This window comes from Lathyrus oleraceus, chromosome 7 (genome assembly GCF_024323335.1).
Source record: "Lathyrus oleraceus cultivar Zhongwan6 chromosome 7, CAAS_Psat_ZW6_1.0, whole genome shotgun sequence".
Taxonomy (NCBI): domain Eukaryota; kingdom Viridiplantae; phylum Streptophyta; class Magnoliopsida; order Fabales; family Fabaceae; genus Lathyrus; species Lathyrus oleraceus.
The window spans coordinates 10,152,460-10,174,685 of record NC_066585.1 but is presented as its reverse complement, the minus strand read 5'-3'; the positions used below and the strand labels follow the sequence as shown (position 1 = coordinate 10,174,685).

At 37.5% G+C, this 22,226-nt stretch overlaps 1 protein-coding gene and 1 pseudogene across 1 annotated transcript; both read right to left on the bottom strand.

Annotated features, from left to right (window-relative positions):
* Nucleotides 1-941: 941 nt before the first annotated feature.
* LOC127107257 (receptor protein kinase TMK1) lies at nucleotides 942-4,238 on the bottom strand. Its single transcript, XM_051044556.1, has 2 exons — nucleotides 1,723-4,238; nucleotides 942-1,629 (listed from the first exon to the last, which is right to left on the bottom strand). The coding sequence occupies exons 1-2, from the start codon at nucleotides 3,959-3,961 to the stop codon at nucleotides 1,118-1,120; spliced, it is 2,751 nt and encodes a 916-aa protein (XP_050900513.1). The 5' UTR covers nucleotides 3,962-4,238; the 3' UTR covers nucleotides 942-1,117.
* A 7,064-nt stretch (nucleotides 4,239-11,302) lies between these two features.
* LOC127109049 (uncharacterized) lies at nucleotides 11,303-11,402 on the bottom strand (annotated as a pseudogene).
* Nucleotides 11,403-22,226: the final 10,824 nt, after the last annotated feature.

The following is a 22,226-nucleotide window of genomic DNA, read 5'->3' as shown; positions in this document are numbered from 1 at the left end:
AATAGGAGATGTTTAGTTTGAGGCTCGTTGTCCTCATAGTTATAATTTGATTTTGACTATGAGAATATTTTATGTGAAATATCACATTCAAACCTGAATTACACATTTCTCATCACTTCAATTATTTATTTGAAAATGTATGGGTCATTATGTCGATATAAAAGAAAACAGACTTGTTGATTTACTATTATTTTTACTTTTCTTGACTTTTATAATACAATATTTTCTAAATTAAATTAAATATTATAATAAAATATTTATTCACATCGCTTTTATTAGTGCTTTTTTCATGTAGAAACGTAAATCTCTTTATCAGACGCATCTTATTTATAATTTAATTATTAATAAACCTATCTCATATTTTGTTTATATTTACTTCAATCACTTGAATATTATAGTGTCTTTGTCTAAGACTTTAATTGTTGTGTTTTTATATGTTTGTATGTATGTATTTTAATTTATATATATATATATATATATATATATATATATATATATATATATATATATATATATATATATATATATATATATATATATATATATATATATTTTTAAACAAAAAATAATAATTTGGGCAATGATTACAGCAATTAGAAAAGATAAAAATTAAACTGAAACAAAAACAAAAGCAAGACAAATGCACTAGAAAAGCAACACAATTTTTTTTTAAAGAAAAATAATTCGAGAGGTTGTGTACCTTAAACAAGAGTTGATATAAAATAATATATATATATATATATATATATATATATATATATATATATATATATATATATATATATATATATGTATATATATGACAGTGAGATTGTACTTTATCTAAAATATTATGCATGATTGTTAAGTGTCACTTAAAATTTGTATATATATGTAAGGTGTATTGAAGCACCAATGGTCAATTTTAAATCACGGAAAAGAAAGAAAACACAAAATATAAAAATTTCTTTTACCATGTCTATCTCCTTGTATTTCAAAAATGCTAAGATAACACTAAATTTTGGTTATTTTTTCTTTAAAATAAAAAATAAAACATTTGGTGAGGATCATGCACGATATTGAAGACAAGAGAAGATGTAATTACATTGAATACAAAAATCTATGTCTAACTTCACCTTTATGGATTTGATGAAGAGACATTTGGAGATGTAGTAGAGTGTGTGTTGTCACCACTAGTTTGCAAAGATGAAGGAGAAAGTGTTAAATTTATGGTACTTTTTCCTTCAAAAGCTTGCCACCTTTGGAGAGCTTCTGGTAATGTCATATCAAAGTTGATCCCATATACATCATCAACTTCTTGCACTATAGGTTTCCATACTTCAACAAGAGATGATAACACATTCACTACATGACTCATATCCGGTCGCTGATAAGGCTCCCTAGCACTACAATGCCCTGCCAACTCGGCAACAGTGTTGATGCTTTCATATGTTTCTTCATCGATTTCAATTGTCTTGTCAATCATCGTTTGAAATGAATCCTTATTCAATAACATCCGGCGAAACCATGTTACAAGATGGATGTTCTCTTCTGGTTGGCTCTCATCAAGCGCTTTCCTTCCTGTTACCATCTCCATGAGAATTACACCAAAACTATATACATCTGCCTTTGTTGTTAGTCTTCCCATGGCTGCATGGATTAATGATAACATCAAATCATATCTAATGATCATCAAAGATACAAGCCAACTGGGTTGTTTCAAATTTCAATATAAATTTTTACCTGCATACTCTGGTGCCATATATCCAAAAGTTCCGGCAAGTCTAGTTTGAAATGAAGCTTTTCCTTCGGGAGCAAGTCGAACCAATCCAAAATCAGATACTTTAGCCCGCATATCCTCTCCAAGTAAAATGTTGGATGGTTTAAGATCCCTATGGATAAAAATTTGTTCGGTCAATCCATGAAGATATTCCACACCTCTAGCAACATCCAATGCAATACTAAGCCTTGTCTTCCATTCTAATGGTTTTATCCCTTCCTCTTTACAATTGAATAAGTGTTTACTTAGAGCACCTTGAGGCATGTACTCATAGACCAAAAGTCTTTCATTTCCATCCAAGCAATATCCTAAGAGTGCAACCAAATGTTTATGTCGAACTTTTGTAAGCACCGCGATCTCTGATGTGAACTCATTCGGTTTTGTCTCGTCCGTTATTCCTGATTGCATCCTTTTCACTGCAATTTGTGTCCCGTCGTGCAATTCCCCTTTGTAAACCGTTCCAAAACCACCCTTTCCGATAATGTTTTCCTTGCGAAAATTATATGTAACTTGTCTCAAAACTTGAATTGAAATCACCATGTTACCAGTGGGGCTTAACGCACCACCTCCCTCACCACCACCACCACCACCACCAGCAACACTTGCATTCATAACATTTTCATCCCATTGATATTTATGATCCACCATAATTTCATGACGACTTCTACTTTTCCTCCAATCATTGTCCGGCCTTTTCCAAAACTTAATAAATAGTAATGCCCCAACACCAAGTAAAACAATAGCCCCCACCAAAATCATAATTGTGATGCCAACAGCATTGTTTTTACTACCACTACCTTCAAACCCGTAGCTACTTGCAGTAGTACTGGGTTTATCCTTTCCAATATCAGGATTTCCACCAAATTTCAGAACCACGCCTTTAGGAAACGATGGAACACGACCATACAAATGATTATTAGAAACATCCAATTCTTGCAGAAGAGGCATACTAGTAAGCTGATTCGGTATAGTACCGACGAGACTATTGTTCGCGAGAAGCAATTTTGTCAAAGACGAAAGACTAGCAAAACTAGGAGAAATAGTTCCAGTTATTCCCATGCTCTGAAAATTTATAACTGAAATATTTCCACCAGAACAAACTACACCTAACCATTTATTAGCGCATGGATCATTCCCCTGCCAACTTTCAGCAAACTTCAAAGGATAACCCAAAGGTTCAATAACTGATAACAAAACATTCACAAGAGAACTACATGGCTGCCCCGAAACATTGGTGCAGAATTGATTTCTACTCCCTTCCATATTATTATCAACTCCAACACCGTCTCTAAACTTGGGAGGTGAACCTTGAAGATAATTGTTTGTTAAATTCACCACTTGCAAACTCGGGAGATTCACAAGAGAAGGCGGAACAACACCTGTCAACTGGTTATCTCTTAAATTTACATCAGATAATTGATGAAGGCGCGATAAATCAGGTATAGGACCAGTAAACGAGTTACCATTAGCCCATATTTGTTTCAAAGACTCCATATTTTGTATCACAGCAAGGGTACCATTGAGTTTATTATTGCCATTTTGGCCATTCACCAAAAGAGTCTCTATTGAACTTCCAGAAAGACTTGCAGGCAAAACACCTTCTAAAAAATTATTAGACAGTGCCAAGAAAATCAAACCCGGGAAAGGACCATCTCGGCCAAAAAAATTTGGGATGGTCCCAACAATTCCAGCACTTTGAGCACTGAAGGTTTGGAGTGCAACACAATCTCTAAGAGAATTAGGAATCTGCCATGGAGAAAACGGGTTATCGTCAATTCTTACTTCTTGCAAATTGCTCATTCCCGTGAAGAAATCGCCGGGAATGAAACTGAATTTGTTGTCGTGAATTACAAGCCTTTGTAATGATTTCGAGAGGTAAGGGAATGCGCCCGTGAGGGCGTTGCTCTGACACTCAAACCGTTGTAAATTCGTCAACTTCCCCAGTTCCTTGGGGAGAAAACCTTGAAGGGTCTGGCTCCCTAATTGAATTGCAGTCACGCGTTTGCTCGAATCACATTGAATACGTCTCCATTTGCATACGTCGGGATCTGTCCATTGGAAGGTAAGTGGAGAATTTATGGTGCTTTTCAAAATATTCATAACATCTGCATCTTGACATGTTGTAGGGATAATTACAATAGAAAACACCAAAAGTATAACCAAATTGTAAGAGCCTCTAAAATCCAATTCAAGTTTTATCATTATTTGTGTGGTTCAGAAAATGATTAGAATAATGATAAAATTGAATATTGAATATGAGGAAAACATAAATGATCCCTCACAATAGGGTTTATGAAAGGAAATAATCATACGGCATTGGTTAAGAACGGATGGGGAGGAGGAATCCCCAACGGAAAAAAAGAGAGAGACAAACTCGTTTCTGATTCTGTTAAGAAGAAGATAGGGTGCAACAGGGAGGAGAGAGAAATTGAGTTACAAAGTTAGTTTTTTTTTGTTTTAAGAGAGAGAAAATAGTGGGGTGGGGTGAACCCCTCCCTCTACTTTGGAGGTTTTGAAAATTAATGGTCTGTAATACATCAAGTTGGAGTATCTCTTATAATTTTCATTAATACTATTTTGCTTATAAAAAAACACATGTTTAACTTTATTATTAAACTAAGAGTTAGTTGTATTTTCTATTGAAATTTAGATAAGAATTATGTCAACTTTTTATTTTTCTAGATTTTATTTAATCAATTTGATGCATAGATCGATTATATATTTTTCTAATCATATCTCCGGTATTTTAAATTGAATTATAACTTTGATTACATCAATTAAATTAAATACCACTAAAATCAAATTGAATTATATTATACAATATCAATACGAAAACAACTTCATCAACCATACATTTCTTACGTCAATTTTTTTTTAAATATATATGTGAGGTAAATTTATTCTTTAGAAAATAAATTTTGATAAATTATTCAATTTGAAGGTTATTCAAGAAAGATTATGTTGTGTGCATGTTTTGGAGAAACATCTTTTTGGTATGTAAGATTTGGGCATACCTTGCAATCATGTGTCATATCGACAATTTTGTCTACTAATACATTCCCTCCTAAAATAAAATATATACAAAATTGATCAAATCAAATATTTAGAAAGTTTATAAAATATATTACAACTTCATGTGAACAATTGTTTACATGTATTATGATCCAATTTTTTCTTATATTTTATTCTAACAAGTTGATTTTTCTCAATAGCTAAAGAAAATTAAATTAAAATGAATGGAATGTTGAATGATGCTTATGTTTGACATTAGTTAGTATACTACGTGTCTTAGTGCACGTTGAAATTTTGGTGTAGTCAGAGTTCAGATGTTCTACTCCAAGTAATGACATCTGATCCAACATTGTTACTAATACAGCAAGACAGTTATACAAATTAAAACCCAGTACTGATATGCACACATTCACAGATGTCACGACATCTGCTACTATATCACCATAGAATGGAAGAACACCCAGTTCTGTCCATCTGGTACAAAGACACAGCAGAGATCAACATTGGATGTTATGACATCCAATCCTGCGCAGACAAGAATGATGCAGAACTTAAATTTAAAGTGCAGTAAATAGCACAAGGAATTGTTTACCCAATTCGGTGTCACACACACCTACGTCTGGGGGCTACCAAGCCAGGGAGGAAATCCACTATTAGCAGTATTAATTCAGGCCTTAAACCACCTGTTTAATCCTATCACTTAATACTTACCCAATGCAATTTCAATCTAAACTAAGACCAGAGTTCCTACTCACTCCCCCTCAATCACCTCAGTGATTACAACCTTTAATTAGATTAAAGTTAATGGTGAAGTTACACTTCAAACAACTCTTGATTGTGCTTAACAACTTTAATCAAGATACACAGCACTCACGCTTAAAAGCTTAGAGTGACACAACACTTACAACTCAATGAACACCCTAGTCCAATGCAATCATCTAGGTGATAATTGCTTGGCTTACAAGATACACCTAATACAAGACACACATAAAATACAGCAGTGAAGGGTACTGGAACAATGAATGCTTCACGCTAAAAACCCCTGAGTTCTGAAAGAAGGATTGCCATCCTTTTATATTGCAGCACTTGGGCCTTGTACTTGTATTCCCTAAAATTAAGGTTAAGCAAGTTAACCTAATTTCCACATATTAGGGTGCTAACAAATAGGCTATTTGTTAGGTTCATTAATTGTAGCTCAGTTGTTAGTTTCCTGGATTTTAGCTCAGCTGTTGGATTCCTGAAAAATAGCCTAAGAAAAATACTGAAACAGAAAAATTAACCATCCTACATTTTAGCATATGCTATCAGGAATGAATGTCACAACATTCAGCTTGACGTCCAGAACATAGGCCATATGCTAACTCTGTTATTCTCCTGAAAACCAGTCTGAAAGAAATACTGAGCTGTAATAAATACTGAACTATACCAGAAAAACTAACTGGCCTATAAGTCAGTATCTGCTGTCAGGAATGAATGTCATAACATTCAGTTTGACATCCAGACAGTAGGCTATGTGTTAGGTCTGTTATTCTCCTGAAAAACAGCCTGAGATAAATACTGAACCATAACAGAAAAACCAACTAGCCTATAGTTCAGTATCTACTATCAGGGATGAATGTCATAACATCCAGTTTGACATTCAGTAAGTCCTGTATTGAATGATTGTCATAACAGAACAGAAAATCAGCCTGCTGTTAGTTTCCTGAAAATCAGCCTGAGATAAATAACAGAAAAACTAACTGGCCTGTCAGGAGTGAATGTCATAACATTCAGAGAATGCTGTCATGAATGACTGTCATAACAGAACAGAAAATCAGCCTGAAATAAATACTGAACTATAACAGAACTGATTAGTCTATAATTCAGTATCTGCTGTCAAAGATGAATGTCATAACATTCAGTTTGACATTCAGTACATCCTGTATTAGCTAATCCTACAGCATACTACTTAAGCATGTCATGACATCAGTCAAGACATCTAAGTACAGTAAGTGTTTTAACATAAAATGCAGTCAATCAAAAACATCTACAAACTCCCCCTTTGGCAAATTTTTGGCTAAAACAACTTGGCATCACAACAGAGTTCACAGCAGCGGAAAACACACATCCAAGCAGAGAATTAAATTGGCTAATACACTCAGCACTCATAGAAGTTAAACTTCAAACAGCAGCAACACAAGTAGAATGCACACATCACCATAACCTCTTGTTTAGAGGACATTCAATGAAATCTGTTGTCCTGGGGTACATTTGTTACTCCCCCTTTTTGTCAAAAATATTGCCAAAGCAACACTTAATAGTACAAAGCAAATTTCAGAAGCACACACTTGATTTTACATTCACACTGAATGTTTTGTATACATGGTGTCATGACATCGGGTCTGACATCCTGGAAAATTCCTGCATAATTCCATAATTCCTTTTATAACTTCCAGCAGGTACAATCATATCAAATGCCATAACTTTGTGTATGACTTCTTGAAACACTTCTGCATGAACATGTTCTTGAACTCCAGCAGGTACATATCATATCAGATGCCATGACCTTGTGTATGACATTCTGAAACAAATACTGCATGAACATGTTTTTAAACTCCAGCAGGTACATAGGATATCTTATGTTAAGACATCACACATAACATCTTGTGAACACTCTTTGTTTTACCAAAATTGCTCCCCCTTTGGCAAATTTTGGCTAAAACATATATCTTTCCTTTTTGTTCACAAGGTAAACTATCAGCAGTTAAACAACATAACAATAGTTTAAACAGCAGCTGAAGCAACACAATTACTAGCTTTATAGTTACTACTAATACACACATGCACAAGGGTACTTCTCCTCCCCCTAAATTTGTGCAACAAAAACAGAATTACTAGTTAAGGATGCAACTAGTAAGACACACAAACACACAGGCTCATTCTAATATATCATAATGAGACACACCACATCCATATTTCCTTATGACTGTAAGTTTCAGAAGGAAATAACAATATTGTCCAAGGCAATGTCATGACATCCGGTCAGACATTCTTCTGCTCACTCAGCCTTGACACACACCACATCATCTCAATAACTAACAAGGTGCCATACCTTGTTATCTGAGAACACATAGACCACAAGCTTGATGATTACTTGCAGCACAAAGACAGAACTCCCCCTGTCATGAACAACCAACTCTCCTCTTGAAACTTGGAGATCACACATGAACATATCCAACACCCCAAAGTTGGACCTTCACATACTTCCTGATTCAAAGAGAACCCAAACCACTTGATGTATGGAAAACGTAAGACGCATTTTCATGTCTTCAAGAGCACACCCTCTGTTCAACCCTCTTGGCTGAACACATCCACACTCTGTGTCAATCTCTCTTCTAACCAGAACAGAAAACCACTTCACAAAATGTTCTAACATTAGTTAGGACATCCTTCACAACATAACAAAGAACACCATCTGATAATCTTCAGATATCACTGAGTCACCCGCTTGATCCAAAAGAAACCAGACACAAATTGGGACATATACATTCTCATCCCATTACAAGAGATAATCTTCCATAGATAGCTCAGAACTCCTACCACAAGCTCCAAGAGATGAATAGAAAACACCTCCTTTTGTCTTCAACTTACTACTTTTCTGCTCAAAAGTAATTTGTCTCAGACTTTCCTCAAGAATAATCAGCTGCCATATGTTGATTATCTTGATTCTTTGAACTCACTTCTGAGATGGACCAAATGCCACTGGTTGATTACCTCCTTCATGAATCCTCATATGAAAAAGTCAAATGCCACTTTTTAACCTCTCCATGTTTATCAGACTTCTCCCAAAGATATTCTGACATTCCAAGTGAGACTTGAACTTCAAGCTACATGTTAAACAAAACTTAGATTCTCTAAGACATGAACATGTAACATCTTCTCCATCCAGCAACTCCAAATAACTGCAATGAGAACGATCTTTTTGAAGTACCCAATCTACAACTCTGTAGACCCTTCTATCTTAAGTTCATGTGCCACTTCACCAACTAAGATTCTGATATTAAACTAAATGTCACAACATTGTGTTTTAACATCTACCTGTTGAATTCAGCTCCTTCTTCTGCCACTTGAAAGAACTTCCTCCCTGATAACACGAAATTATATCATATTTTAGGACTTAATTCCATTAAATTCTATGACTATTTATTTCAGTTCACTTCATTTTATAAGATATTACGTGGTATTTTCTTCCTATTTGTCTCAGGTGGTTTATTTTGAAGCACAAGTAAAAATGGAAGAAAAGGAGGTGCAAAAAGGAGAGAAAAAGAACCAAATGCCAAAGCCCAGCCCAAAGCGCAAGACACAAATGTTGTGCCTGTGACGGACGTCACAGAGGGCGTGACGAGCGTCACGCAAAACAGCCTTGTGACGGACGTCACACATGGTGTGACGAACGTCACACCATTCCCCTACTTTTTGGGCGCAAGTAACGCCTCAGAGACTTGAAGAGACGTTGAGGAGTGTTGGGCCCTATATCCACGCCATGCAATTAGCCACGTTGAAGACCTTTTGGCAGCAGGCAGTTACTTAATGACACCAATATAAATAGCCACTTTTAAAACCTAAAGTGGTTCCCCTCCGAAGTTTTTCCAATTTTTTTCCTTTGCCGTTTTTCGCTTTTGCAATTTTCTTTTCCAACAACTTAGGCATTGTTTCTTTATTTATTTATTTTACAAGTTCTACACTATTTCCCTTGCAATTTACATTTTCCTTTTTAGCATTTAGTTAATTCTTTTCGCACAATAGTTTCTACACCGGAAACTATTGTGTAACTTTTTACCGGATCTAACCTTACGTTAGAATCTAGTTTTTATTTCCTTGGTTTAATTTATTGTTTAATTGAAGAATCCAAGAACAAATCCTACCGGCTTGTGGTGGAGTGTTCAAGACTATTGTTTAACGCATTCAGGTTCTTTAATTATTATTTAATGCTTTGTTTTATTATTTATTTATATTATCTGCCTGGGATGAGTCTGTTTATGCATGATATATATTTATGTTTGTTTAGCATGTCTGGCTAATTCGCCTAGATATCGGTATGTAAAGTAAGCGGAATAAGGGATCAAGACTAAGTCGGTCTAATTAAATTTAAAATTAAAATCAATCTTTTTACGGTCTCAATTTACAGGTTTAATAACAAGACTTTTTACAAAAGTAAAAGACATAAAGAAGTTAAAATCAATAGAGCGAGAGTTTGAGGTTTTAACTGGACAGTGTAAATTAGGCATTAATTCTAGATCAGGGCGAGAGCAAGTTTTAGAGTTAATTAAATTCTGACCTTTTCCAAAAAGTATTTTTAAAGATTGAATGTGAGGACGAGAGTTAAGCATTCGGATTTAATTGTATAACCTAAGTCAACAGAGCGAGAGTTTGAGATAAGGGTGTTTAAAACGGTCAGTGTTTTCTTAAAAAGAGTTTCTGCAACTTTATTGCTTTCAAAAAATGGTTTTTGACTTAATTATAAGTGACAGCTACATTAACATAAAATCATGGTTTATTCAACAGAGCGAGAGTTTGAGATAAAACCTTTAATCAATAAAGTTAACTGAAACGATTTATTTTAAAACCAAGAAACCGACAAAGAATTGATTCCCTAATTACGACGAACTACATACCGATATCCGCTTTATTAATATTTAATCTAGATCTTATTTTAGTTTTAGCTTTTCCCCCAAACAATCAACCATTATCCACCTTAGCTTTACAAAGTAACCTTAGATAACGGTATATCGATTCATAAGTCCCTGTGGGATCGATATCTTTTAAAACTACGCGATAGAACTGTGCACTTGCAGTTTGTACCCCATTCTCGACTCACACAGTCGAGCGATCAAGTTTTTGGCGCCGTTGCCGGGGACTTTTATTTAATCGATATCGTAACTCTTCCGTTACGCTGTAGAGACTAAGGTTTCTTTTTCTTCTATTTCTTTCTTTCGTTGATTTGTATGCCACGCACTCGCTCACAAGGCGAACCGCTCTATCTACGAATCAACGATATCGAACTATATCTCCGAGTCTTACGACGAATTCGGGAATATCGTGCTGCAAACAATCTCCCTCCTGTAGAACTTCCTGATTTCAAAAACCTTTTTCCTTCGATAACCGAGATGGCAGAACCATCTCGCGCTCTTAGAGATTACGCCGCTCCATCGCAAGATGAGCCGCATTCAAGTATTGCTCCGCCCGCAATCGAAGCAAACAACTTCGAACTTAAACCTTCGCTGTTGCAGGCTGTGCAACAGAACCAATTCTCTGGAAATCCTACCGAGGGTCCAAACCTTCATTTATCCGTATTTGTCCAATACGCTGATACTGTTAAAGCTAATGGTGTCACTTCAGAGGCAATTCGACTTCGTCTTTTTCCTTTCTCATTAAGAGATAGCGCTAGAAGATGGCTTCAATCTCTCCCTTCCAACTCAGTCACCACATGGAACGAGTTGAAGAAAGTTTTTCTTGCCCGATACTTTCCGCCAAGCAAAACAGCTATGTTAAGAGCCCAGATAAACGGATTTAAACAGAAAGACAACGAGTCTCTTTTCGAAGCATGGGAAAGATACAAAGACATGATGAGACTTTGCCCACACCATGGTTTGGAAGACTGGTTAGTAATTCACACATTTTATAATGGTCTCTTATACAACACAAGGTTAACAATAGACGCCGCTGCAGGTGGTGCATTAATGAACAAACCTTATGCTGATGCTTACCAGCTTATCGAGAGCATGGCCCAAAACCATTATCAGTGGGGAACCGAACGAACAACGGTGGAAAAACCTCAAACGAAAACTGGCATGTACGAGATAAGTAACCTTGATCACGTTAACGCAAAAGTGGATGCTTTGGTCCAGAAAATTGAAAGTTTAAATGTATCACCTCCAGCCGCCGTGGTTGCTATAACTCAGAATTGCGAGGTCTGTGGAATCCAAGGTCACACTCCTACGGATTGTCAACTCTTGACAGGAATCCAAGCAGAGCAAGTAAACTATGCTCAAGGAAGCCCCTACTCGAATACCTATAACTCAAATTGGAAGAACCATCCAAACTTTTCATATAAGAGTAATAACGCTTTGTACGCACCTGGACAGTCTCCAAATCAAGCCCCAGCTATACCTCCGGGATATCAGAAACCGAACCCATCCATGCCTAACAATAACGCCCCTAGGAAATCCAACTTGGAAATCATGATGGAAAACTTTATAGCTTCCCAACAACAAACCAATAAAGATTTCTTAAACCAGAATGTACACACTGGCGAACAACTTAAACAACTAGCAAGCAAAGTAGATGCCTTGGCTACCCATAACAAAATGCTGGAAACACAAATATCACAAGTAGCTCAACAACAAGCACCTACTGCTGCCCCAACTGGTACATTCCCTGGACAGCCCCAACCTAACCCGAGAAGCCACGCTCATGCAATTATATTAAGAAGTGGAACGGAAGTGGAAGGACCGTCTGATCCAAGGATAGAAAACCAAAACCCTAAGAAATCAACTGAGGAAAGTGAACCTAAGGAAAAGGAAGAGAGTAATAAGGAAACCCTAGAAAAGAAGGAACCTTATGTACCTCCACCACCTTACAAACCACCTATCCCTTACCCTCAAAGGCTTGTTAAAACCAAAGATGCGGGCCAATTTAGAAAATTTGTTGATCTCCTTAAACAATTAAACGTTACAATTCCGTTCACCGAAGCTATTACGCAGATGCCCTCATATGCTAAATTCTTAAAAGAAATTCTTTCTAATAAGAGGAAACTTGAGGATAGCGAAACCGTTACACTCCCTGCCGAATGTAGCGCTATAATCCAAAACATGCCCCCTAAACTCAAGGATCCGGGTAGTTTCTCTATACCCTGTCACATAGGAAAATTTGTCATCGACAAAGCCTTATGCGATTTAGGAGCCGGAATTAGCGTTATGCCTTTATCCATATGTAAGAAACTGGAAATGGGAGAATTAAGACCAACCAAAATGTCTGTGCAACTAGCAGATCGTTCCATCAAATATCCTGTAGGAATCCTTGAAAACGTTCCCGTACGCATAGGTCAATTCTACATTCCCACTGATTTTACAATTATGGACATTAGAGAAGATGATATTACACCCATTATACTGGGAAGACCGTTCTTAGCAACTGCCGGTGCAATCATAGACGTAAAACGAGGACGGCTCACCTTCGAATTAGGTGAAGAGAAAATTGAGTTCATTCTTTCCCAATTCTTGAAAGCACCTGCAATAGAAGATACATGTTACTTCATGGATATCATCGATGAATGCATAAAAGAAGCAGAGTTAGGAGAAGACAAATCGTCTGACCGCCTTGTAGAAGACAAATCATACCAATGTTTAGCAATAACACCGGACCCTACGCAATGTCTTAACAAACCAACCCCTGACCTGAAAACACTTCCCAAAAACCTGAGATATGAATTCCTAGACTTAGAACTTGAACGACCTGTGATAGTTAATGCAGACCTAGGAAGACTCGAAACAGAAAAACTCCTACATATCTTAAGGAAGTATCCAACCGCACTAGGGTACCACATCACCGATCTTAAAGGAATAAGTCCTTCTATTTGTATGCACCGCATCATGTTAGAAGAAGACTGTAAAACCTCTAGGGAACACCAGAGAAGACTAAATCCGATCCTGAGTGAGGTAGTAAAGAAGGAAATAACCAAGTTATTGGAATCAGGTATTATATATCCTATATCTGATAGCAAATGGGTTAGTCCTGTTCACGTTGTACCAAAGAAAGGAGGCATAACCGTTATTGAAAACGAAAAAGGGGAAACTATAACTAAACGAATCGAATCGGGATGGAGAATGTGCATTGACTATAGGAAACTAAACAAAGCAACCCGAAAAGATCATTTCCCTTTACCATTCATTGACCAAATGTTAGAACGATTAGCAAAACATTCACATTTCTGTTATCTAGACGGTTATTCAGGCTTCTTTCAAATACCAATTCACCCTGATGACCAAGAAAAGACAACGTTCACGTGCCCTTTTGGTACCTTCGCTTATAGACGAATGCCGTTTGGTCTGTGTAATGCTCTTGCAACCTTTCAAAGATGCATGATGGCAATTTTCGCCGACTTTCTCGAAAACATCATGGAAGTATTTATGGATGACTTTTCCGTATACGGACAAAGTTTCGAAGAATGCCTTGTAAACCTAGAAAGAGTTCTTGAGCGATGTGTAAAAGTAAACTTAGTACTTAACTGGGAAAAGTGCCACTTTAGGGTACAAGAAGGAATTGTTTTAGGACACATCATCTCGAACAGAGGAATTGAAGTAGACAAAGCCAAAATAGAGGTAATCGAAAATCTTCAACCCCCAAGAACCGTGAGAGAAGTACGAAGCTTTTTAGGACACGCCGGTTTTTACCGACGATTCATCAAAGACTTCTCTAAGATAACTAAACCTTTAACCGGACTATTGATGAAAGATGCTGAATTCATATTCGACGATAACTGTTTAAAAGCATTTCAAACGCTTAAGCAAGCATTGATCTCAGCACCCATAATGCAGACACCAGATTGGAATGAGCCATTCGAAATAATGTGTGATGCCAGTGATTATGCTGTAGGTGCTGTTTTAGGACAAAGAAAGGATAAAAAGCTTCACGTTATATATTACGCAAGCAGAACCCTGGATGAAGCGCAAATGAATTACGCCACTACCGAGAAAGAACTCCTAGCAGTGGTATTTGCGCTAGATAAATTTCGTTCTTACTTGGTCGGAGCCAAAATAATAGTTTACACTGATCACGCTGCTATCAAGTACCTTTTAACAAAAAAAGATGCTAAACCTAGACTCCTAAGATGGATCTTGTTGCTACAAGAATTCGACTTAGAAATCAAGGACAAGAAAGGAACTGAAAACGTAGTGGCAGACCACCTCTCTAGACTTGAGAACCTTGAACCGGAAAGAACTTCAATTAATGATGATTTCTCGTACGACAAACTTATAGCTACTTTGGAAGAGAGCAACTCCGACAAACAAGTAGAAACCACCTTAGCTATATCCGTCACACCATGGTACGCTGATCTCGTCAATTATTTAGCTGCCGGAATAGTCCCACCTACTTTATCTTACCAGCAGAAGAAACGATTCTTCTACGACATAAAACACTATTACTGGGATGATCCCTTACTTTTCAAAAGAGGCCCCGATGGTATTTTCCGTCGATGTATACCCGAAGAAGAGGTAGAAAATATAATCCAACACTGCCACTCCGCTCCTTATGGTGGACACACAAGCACATCCAAGACCTGCTCTAAAATCCTACAAGCCGGCTTTTATTGGCCAACTATATGGAAGGACGTACACGCGGCTATTAAGGAATGTGACAGATGTCAACGCACGGGAAACATATCTAGACGTGACGAAATGCCGCAAAAAGGTATTTTGGAAGTAGAGATTTTTGACGTGTGGGGAATAGACTTCATGGGACCTTTTCCATCCTCTTTCGGTAACAAATACATACTCGTGGCAGTTGACTACGTATCAAAATGGATCGAAGCTATAGCTTCCCCAACAAACGACACCCGAGTAGTAACTAGACTCTTTAAGAATATAATATTTCCGAGATTTGGCATCCCAAGAATAGTAGTCAGTGATGGTGGATCGCACTTTATATCCAAGGTACTCGAAAAACTACTGCTCAAGTATGGAGTGAGACATAGGATAGCGACACCTTACCACCCTCAGACCAGTGGACAAGTGGAAGTATCTAACAGAGAAATCAAGCAAATACTAGAAAAAACGGTCGCCACTTCAAGGAAAGATTGGTCATTGAAATTACCAGAAGCTTTGTGGGCATACCGAACTGCTTATAAAACCCCCATAGGGACGACCCCATTTAAGCTCATTTATGGAAAATCCTGTCACCTCCCGGTAGAGTTAGAACATAAAGCCTATTGGGCTATTAGAAATCTGAATCTAAACTATAAAGCCGCCGGTGAAAAGAGAATCCTTGACATAAACGAATTAGAGGAACTCAGAAGAGACGCCTATGAAAATGCCAGAATCTATAAAGAAAGAACAAAACAATGGCATGACAAGCGTATATCAAGGAAAATCTTCAAGCAAGGCGACGCAGTCCTTTTATTTAACTCTAGACTAAAGTTATTCCCGGGAAAACTACGACCCAGATGGTCAGGTCCTTTTCATATCACTAACATCTTTCCCAGTGGAGCAATAGAAATTAAAGGCAAATCCACAGAACCGTTTACCGTAAACGGGCAACGTCTAAAACACTATCACTATGCGGAAACCAATGGGGATTCGCAAATCCTACACTTAGACGAAATGCCCCCAGGATCTATAGATTATATTTAACAGTTTCTTTGTCGAGCTTGCGACATTTAAACAAAGCGCTTAGTGGGAGACAACCCACAATTATTTTATTATTTTCTTATTCTATTATTATCATTTTCCTATTTCTTCCTCAATTATTCTTTTAATTTCTGTTTAGTATTCATTCCTGATTTATTTTGTTTTAAAGAAGAAAAAAAAATATAATAATAATAATTTTTCCTTCTTTCGGCATTCGGCCAAATCCTGACTAAAACTCATGTCTTCTTTTCTCTAGCTAGCACTAACCAGATGGGACATATTGATCGTATGGGTATCAAATTCAGAGGAATGGCTCAGAAACAAAAGTTTGAAGAACTAGCCACTAGAGAGATGCTACCTAGTTTATATGCTGATGATTGGGCTATGACTGCCCTTGGACTGAGACAAAGTGTCCTGTATTTGCTGAACCAGATAGGATGGGAGACATCCCCTATCCTGAGACATTTCACCACCTACCGGAGACTCACACTAGAATTCCTTAGCTCATTAATCTATCTACCCAGCCATGGGAAAGGAATTAGCAGAGGTTTTATCCAGTTCAGAATGTTCAACATGGAGTACCAATTTAATATTAGAGACTTTACCAACCTTTTGGGTTTTCCTACCTCCTTTGACACATTCACAGTAAGCCAGGAAGAACTTTTTGAACATAGAGAACTTGAACACTTTTGGGGTAAGCTGACTGGAAATGATGAGCCCGAAGAACATGAGTTTCTCTCTGGAAACATACACAACCCGGCCTTTCGCTATTTCCATAAGATCCTGACCCACACTTTATTTGGGAAGAAGCCAAACAGTACTTCAGTTTCACATGATGAACTCTTCATCATTTTTTGTGCTTCCCAGAACCGTCCAGTAAACGGTGCTACTTTTATGTTAGCTAATTTGGACCACCTTATCCAGGATGAGCGAGCACCAATCCTAATAGGCGGTTTGATAACTATGATAGGTAATGCTATTGGATTACGTCAGCCTATGCTTGACCTAAGCCCTTTTTGTGGCATTACTACTATGAGTATACCCTTCCTCTTCAACACTATGTTTATAGCAAACCTAGGGTCTGACGAGTTTGAGCTTATTATTGATAACCAGGTTCTTTGCCTATTCACCATGCCCGATCCTAGGACTAGCATTCATAACCGCAGTAACTGGCTCTACAACCTGAACGAAACCCCTTTACCAAAATGATTTTGTGGAACGCTACTGAAGCCTTGCAAAAAAGGAATGTGTGACGAGCGTCACACAATCCATAACGGACGGCACGCCAAGTGCCTGTTACGAACGTCACACCCCTGTGACGAGCGTAACACCCTTCAGACTAGTGAACGTTAAGGAGCCGTTGGAGACGAACGTTACACCTTTTTACTTTTTACCTTCCCCATTAATTTCCATTCAACCACGCTTAATTACTTTTCAACCACTTTTTCTTTCCAACTTCCAAATTCTTCTCCTATAAATACCCACCAAACCTTCCTTCATTCACCACAAACCATTCTCTCCTATCAAATACATTTCTTTTCTTTCCAAATCACCCCTTCAAAATTCATTCATCACAATGGCGGGAAATCAGAATTTCGGAAATATCATCTTCCGATCCGAAGATGAAAATTATCAAAGAGAGCAATTCGAGCGTTTCCAACAGCGAGGCGTCGTTTCCACCAGGTACCCCGATTTAACTTATTTACAACAATTAGGATTACTCCAAGGTATCGAATGGATGCTCCGTCAAGCCGACTTAACCTTCCTTTGCACTCATAATCAACCCACCTACCCATCCCTAACCTTAGAATTCTTAAGTTCATACGACTACACCACTCCCGCCGGTGAAGACGAATTTTTAACCGGTACCGCAACCTTCCGTATGTTTAACACCGAGTACTCCTTAACCCAAAACCAATTGAGTACCATGCTACAATTTCCCATAGAAGGTCTGCTACACCCCAGAATCCCTCCACACTCAAACTGGAACACAGTTGACGTTTTCGGCCTTTTCAAGAAAATTTCCGGTATCGATACCTACAACTGGGAAGAGCTCCTTCTTTCCCATGTACATAACCCCACTATCCGGTACTTTATCCACATCTTGCAAAACACAGTTTTTGGAAGACCAAACAACAGCAAGGTCAACTCAAAGGAGCTATTCTTCCTCCAATGCGTCTTCGAACCGGATACTCAGGTAAACGCCGCCTCCTTTCTATTTCATCATATCCGTACCTTATGTCCTAGAGGCCAGCAACCTTTTATAATTGGTGGATTAATCACCACCATAGCACTTGGCCTAAACCTAGGGGATAAACTCCAAACTTTAGAATCTCTACCTCCCCTGTCTATGGATATCAGCTACTGTCGATCCAGCCGCCTGATTAAGAACAGAGTAGGCGGAGGATATTATCTTATGGTGAACAACCAGGCAGTCCCAAGCGTTGTTCTACCAAATATCGCCCTAACTGATGTCACAAACCCCGACCGCCACCTCTATGATCTAAACGCTCCCGAAGCCACCGAGCCTTCACAAACAAACCCGCACACAGACGAGTTTGAAGCAATGGAGCAAGGTGATCATCCGCCTACACAACAGTCAGTCCCGCTCAACCCTTCCGACAATGCAACTGGCCCACCCTCCCAACGTCGTCGACGAAGAAGACCTGCAACCAACGACGACATCATGGATGCTATTGATGGTATGCAGGCACAGAATGTCGAGATGATGCAGATGATGCATCAAATGCAACAACAACAGGATGCTAGGAATGCCATAACCGACCAGCGGTTTACTGAGTTGTTCAGCAGGTTCGACAACTTAGACTTACGTCAGAGATCACCAGGTCCAAGAACCAGAGGCGGAAGACAACCTTAGTTGTAGTTTCTTTTTCCTTTCCATATTGTATTTCATTTCCTTAAAACATTGGGGACAATGTTTAGTTTAAGTATGGGGGGGAAACCATGTTCTTTCTATTTTCATTTTCCAAGTATGTACCTTTCCCTCCATTGTTATTTTAATTATTATTTAAAAAAAAATATATATATATATATATATATATATATATATATATATATATATATATATATATAAATATATCAGGAAATGCACTAATTAAATTAGGTGATCCTTACCAGATCATTTAATCTAAAGGTTGCAGATCATACAAAAACACAATATGAAAGATCCATTATGAGTTGGTTCAGTAGGTATCTGGTACTGAACTTGGTAGGGCGGACTACGGTTCGATCCCCCGCAATTTGCAATGGACTGAATAACGAAGTTATCCGACTTATGTACCAGAACTTCTAGCTAAAAGGGAATCATAATCACTAACCGGTTACTCCACTATGTGCGCGAAAAGATAAAGGGCTTAATGTGATTTCGCTAGAATGAAAACGGGTGAAATAAGAGTAAAGGAACTAGGATAGCTATCATAGTGTACTTGAACTGATTTGCATAAGGTGGGGTTATCTAGGTTGTGACAGTGGGTGTTGATATCAAGATTTAACTCAAGTTGCTTCTAAACAAAATCCACTTGCAACCTATTACGAATTGATGTGTGTTTTGAAATTTCATCTGGCTAAATTTTTAAAACGAGTTCTATACTGAATTTTGCTTGAGGACAAGCAAAGATCTAAGTATGGGGGAGTTTGATAACACGAAATTATATCATATTTTAGGACTTAATTCCATTAAATTCTATGACTATTTATTTCAGTTCACTTCATTTTATAAGATATTACGTGGTATTTTCTTCCTATTTGTCTCAGGTGGTTTATTTTGAAGCACAAGTAAAAATGGAAGAAAAGGAGGTGCAAAAAGGAGAGAAAAAGAACCAAATGCCAAAGCCCAGCCCAAAGCGCAAGACACAAATGTTGTGCCTGTGACGGACGTCACAGAGGGCGTGACGAGCGTCACGCAAAACAGCCTTGTGACGGACGTCACACATGGTGTGACGAACGTCACACCATTCCCCTACTTTTTGGGCGCAAGTAACGCCTCAGAGACTTGAAGAGACGTTGAGGAGTGTTGGGCCCTATATCCACGCCATGCAATTAGCCACGTTGAAGACCTTTTGGCAGCAGGCAGTTACTTAATGACACCAATATAAATAGCCACTTTTAAAACCTAAAGTGGTTCCCCTCCGAAGTTTTTCCAATTTTTTTCCTTTGCCGTTTTTCGCTTTTGCAATTTTCTTTTCCAGAAACTTAGGCATTGTTTCTTTATTTATTTTTTTTACAAGTTCTACACTATTTCCCTTGCAATTTACATTTTCCTTTTTAGCATTTAGTTAATTCTTTTCGCACAATAGTTTCTACACCGGAAACTATTGTGTAACTTTTTACCGGATCTAACCTTACGTTAGAATCTAGTTTTTATTTCCTTGGTTTAATTTATTGTTTAATTGAAGAATCCAAGAACAAATCCTACCGGCTTGTGGTGGAGTGTTCAAGACTATTGTTTAACGCATTCAGGTTCTTTAATTATTATTTAATGCTTTGTTTTATTATTTATTTATATTATCTGCCTGGGATGAGTCTGTTTATGCATGATATATATTTATGTTTGTTTAGCATGTCTGGCTAATTCGCCTAGATATCGGTATGTAAAGTAAGCGGAATAAGGGATCAAGACTAAGTCGGTCTAATTAAATTTAAAATTAAAATTAATCTTTTTACGGTCTCAATTTACAGGTTTAATAACAAGACTTTTTACAAAAGTAAAAGACATAAAGAAGTTAAAATCAATAGAGCGAGAGTTTGAGGTTTTAACTGGACAGTGTAAATTAGGCATTAATTCTAGATCAGGGCGAGAGCAAGTTTTAGAGTTAATTAAATTCTGACCTTTTCCAAAAAGTATTTTTAAAGATTGAATGTGAGGACGAGAGTTAAGCATTCGGATTTAATTGTATAACCTAAGTCAACAGAGCGAGAGTTTGAGATAAGGGTGTTTAAAACGGTCAGTGTTTTCTTAAAAAGAGTTTCTGCAACTTTATTGCTTTCAAAAAATGGTTTTTGACTTAATTATAAGTGACAGCTACATTAACATAAAATCATGGTTTATTCAACAGAGCGAGAGTTTGAGATAAAACCTTTAATCAATAAAGTTAACTGAAACGATTTATTTTAAAACCAAGAAACCGACAAAGAATTGATTCCCTAATTACGACGAACTACATACCGATATCCGCTTTATTAATATTTAATCTAGATCTTATTTTAGTTTTAGCTTTTCCCCCAAACAATCAACCATTATCCACCTTAGCTTTACGAAGTAACCTTAGATAACGGTATATCGATTCATAAGTCCCTGTGGGATCGATATCTTTTAAAACTACGCGATAGAACTGTGCACTTGCAGTTTGTACCCCATTCTCGACTCACACAGTCGAGCGATCACTCCCTACACAGAACAAGAGTTCAACACTCTCATAGACTTGATTGTGGAACCAAGTTTGAATAAACAACCTCCATCCTGCAGGTTTGTAGTTAAGTCATCCAAGCTCACACCTTGATGAATCCCTGCTTCTTCTCCAAAGACCTCAGACACTCTAATGCATGAGTCTTCAGAAGGACCAGTTAGAAACTAACCCTTCAGCTATACCAAGGATTCCACTTCCTAAAGCAAGGCTGTTTCCATGATGTCAAGAATGCTGCCACTTGTTCTTAACTCCACAGTGTGCATTAGCCAATGCACTTCCTTACCTAGATTAGAAATAAACTGATCCAAGTAACCACCATCAAGACTATGATGTCTTCTTCTTCTTGTACACACCAAGGCTGAACATGTTTCTTGCCAGGAAACCTTTTCAGAGATCATATGCTTTTGCTGCCACCAAAGAGATAGATCATAAACCAATGTACTATCCTTCCTGTGATTCTGCACAGGGTCTTGAAGAAGAGATGTTCCAACATCTTTAAGAACATTAGTTATCTTGAGCTCCAAGGATAATCAATTAAATACTTGTACTTGGCACAAGTAGACATTGATCTTAAATCTTTTCCCAATTATCCTTTCAGATACTTCCACCATAAGAATACTTTGAAAATACTCTTCTTGTGTCAAC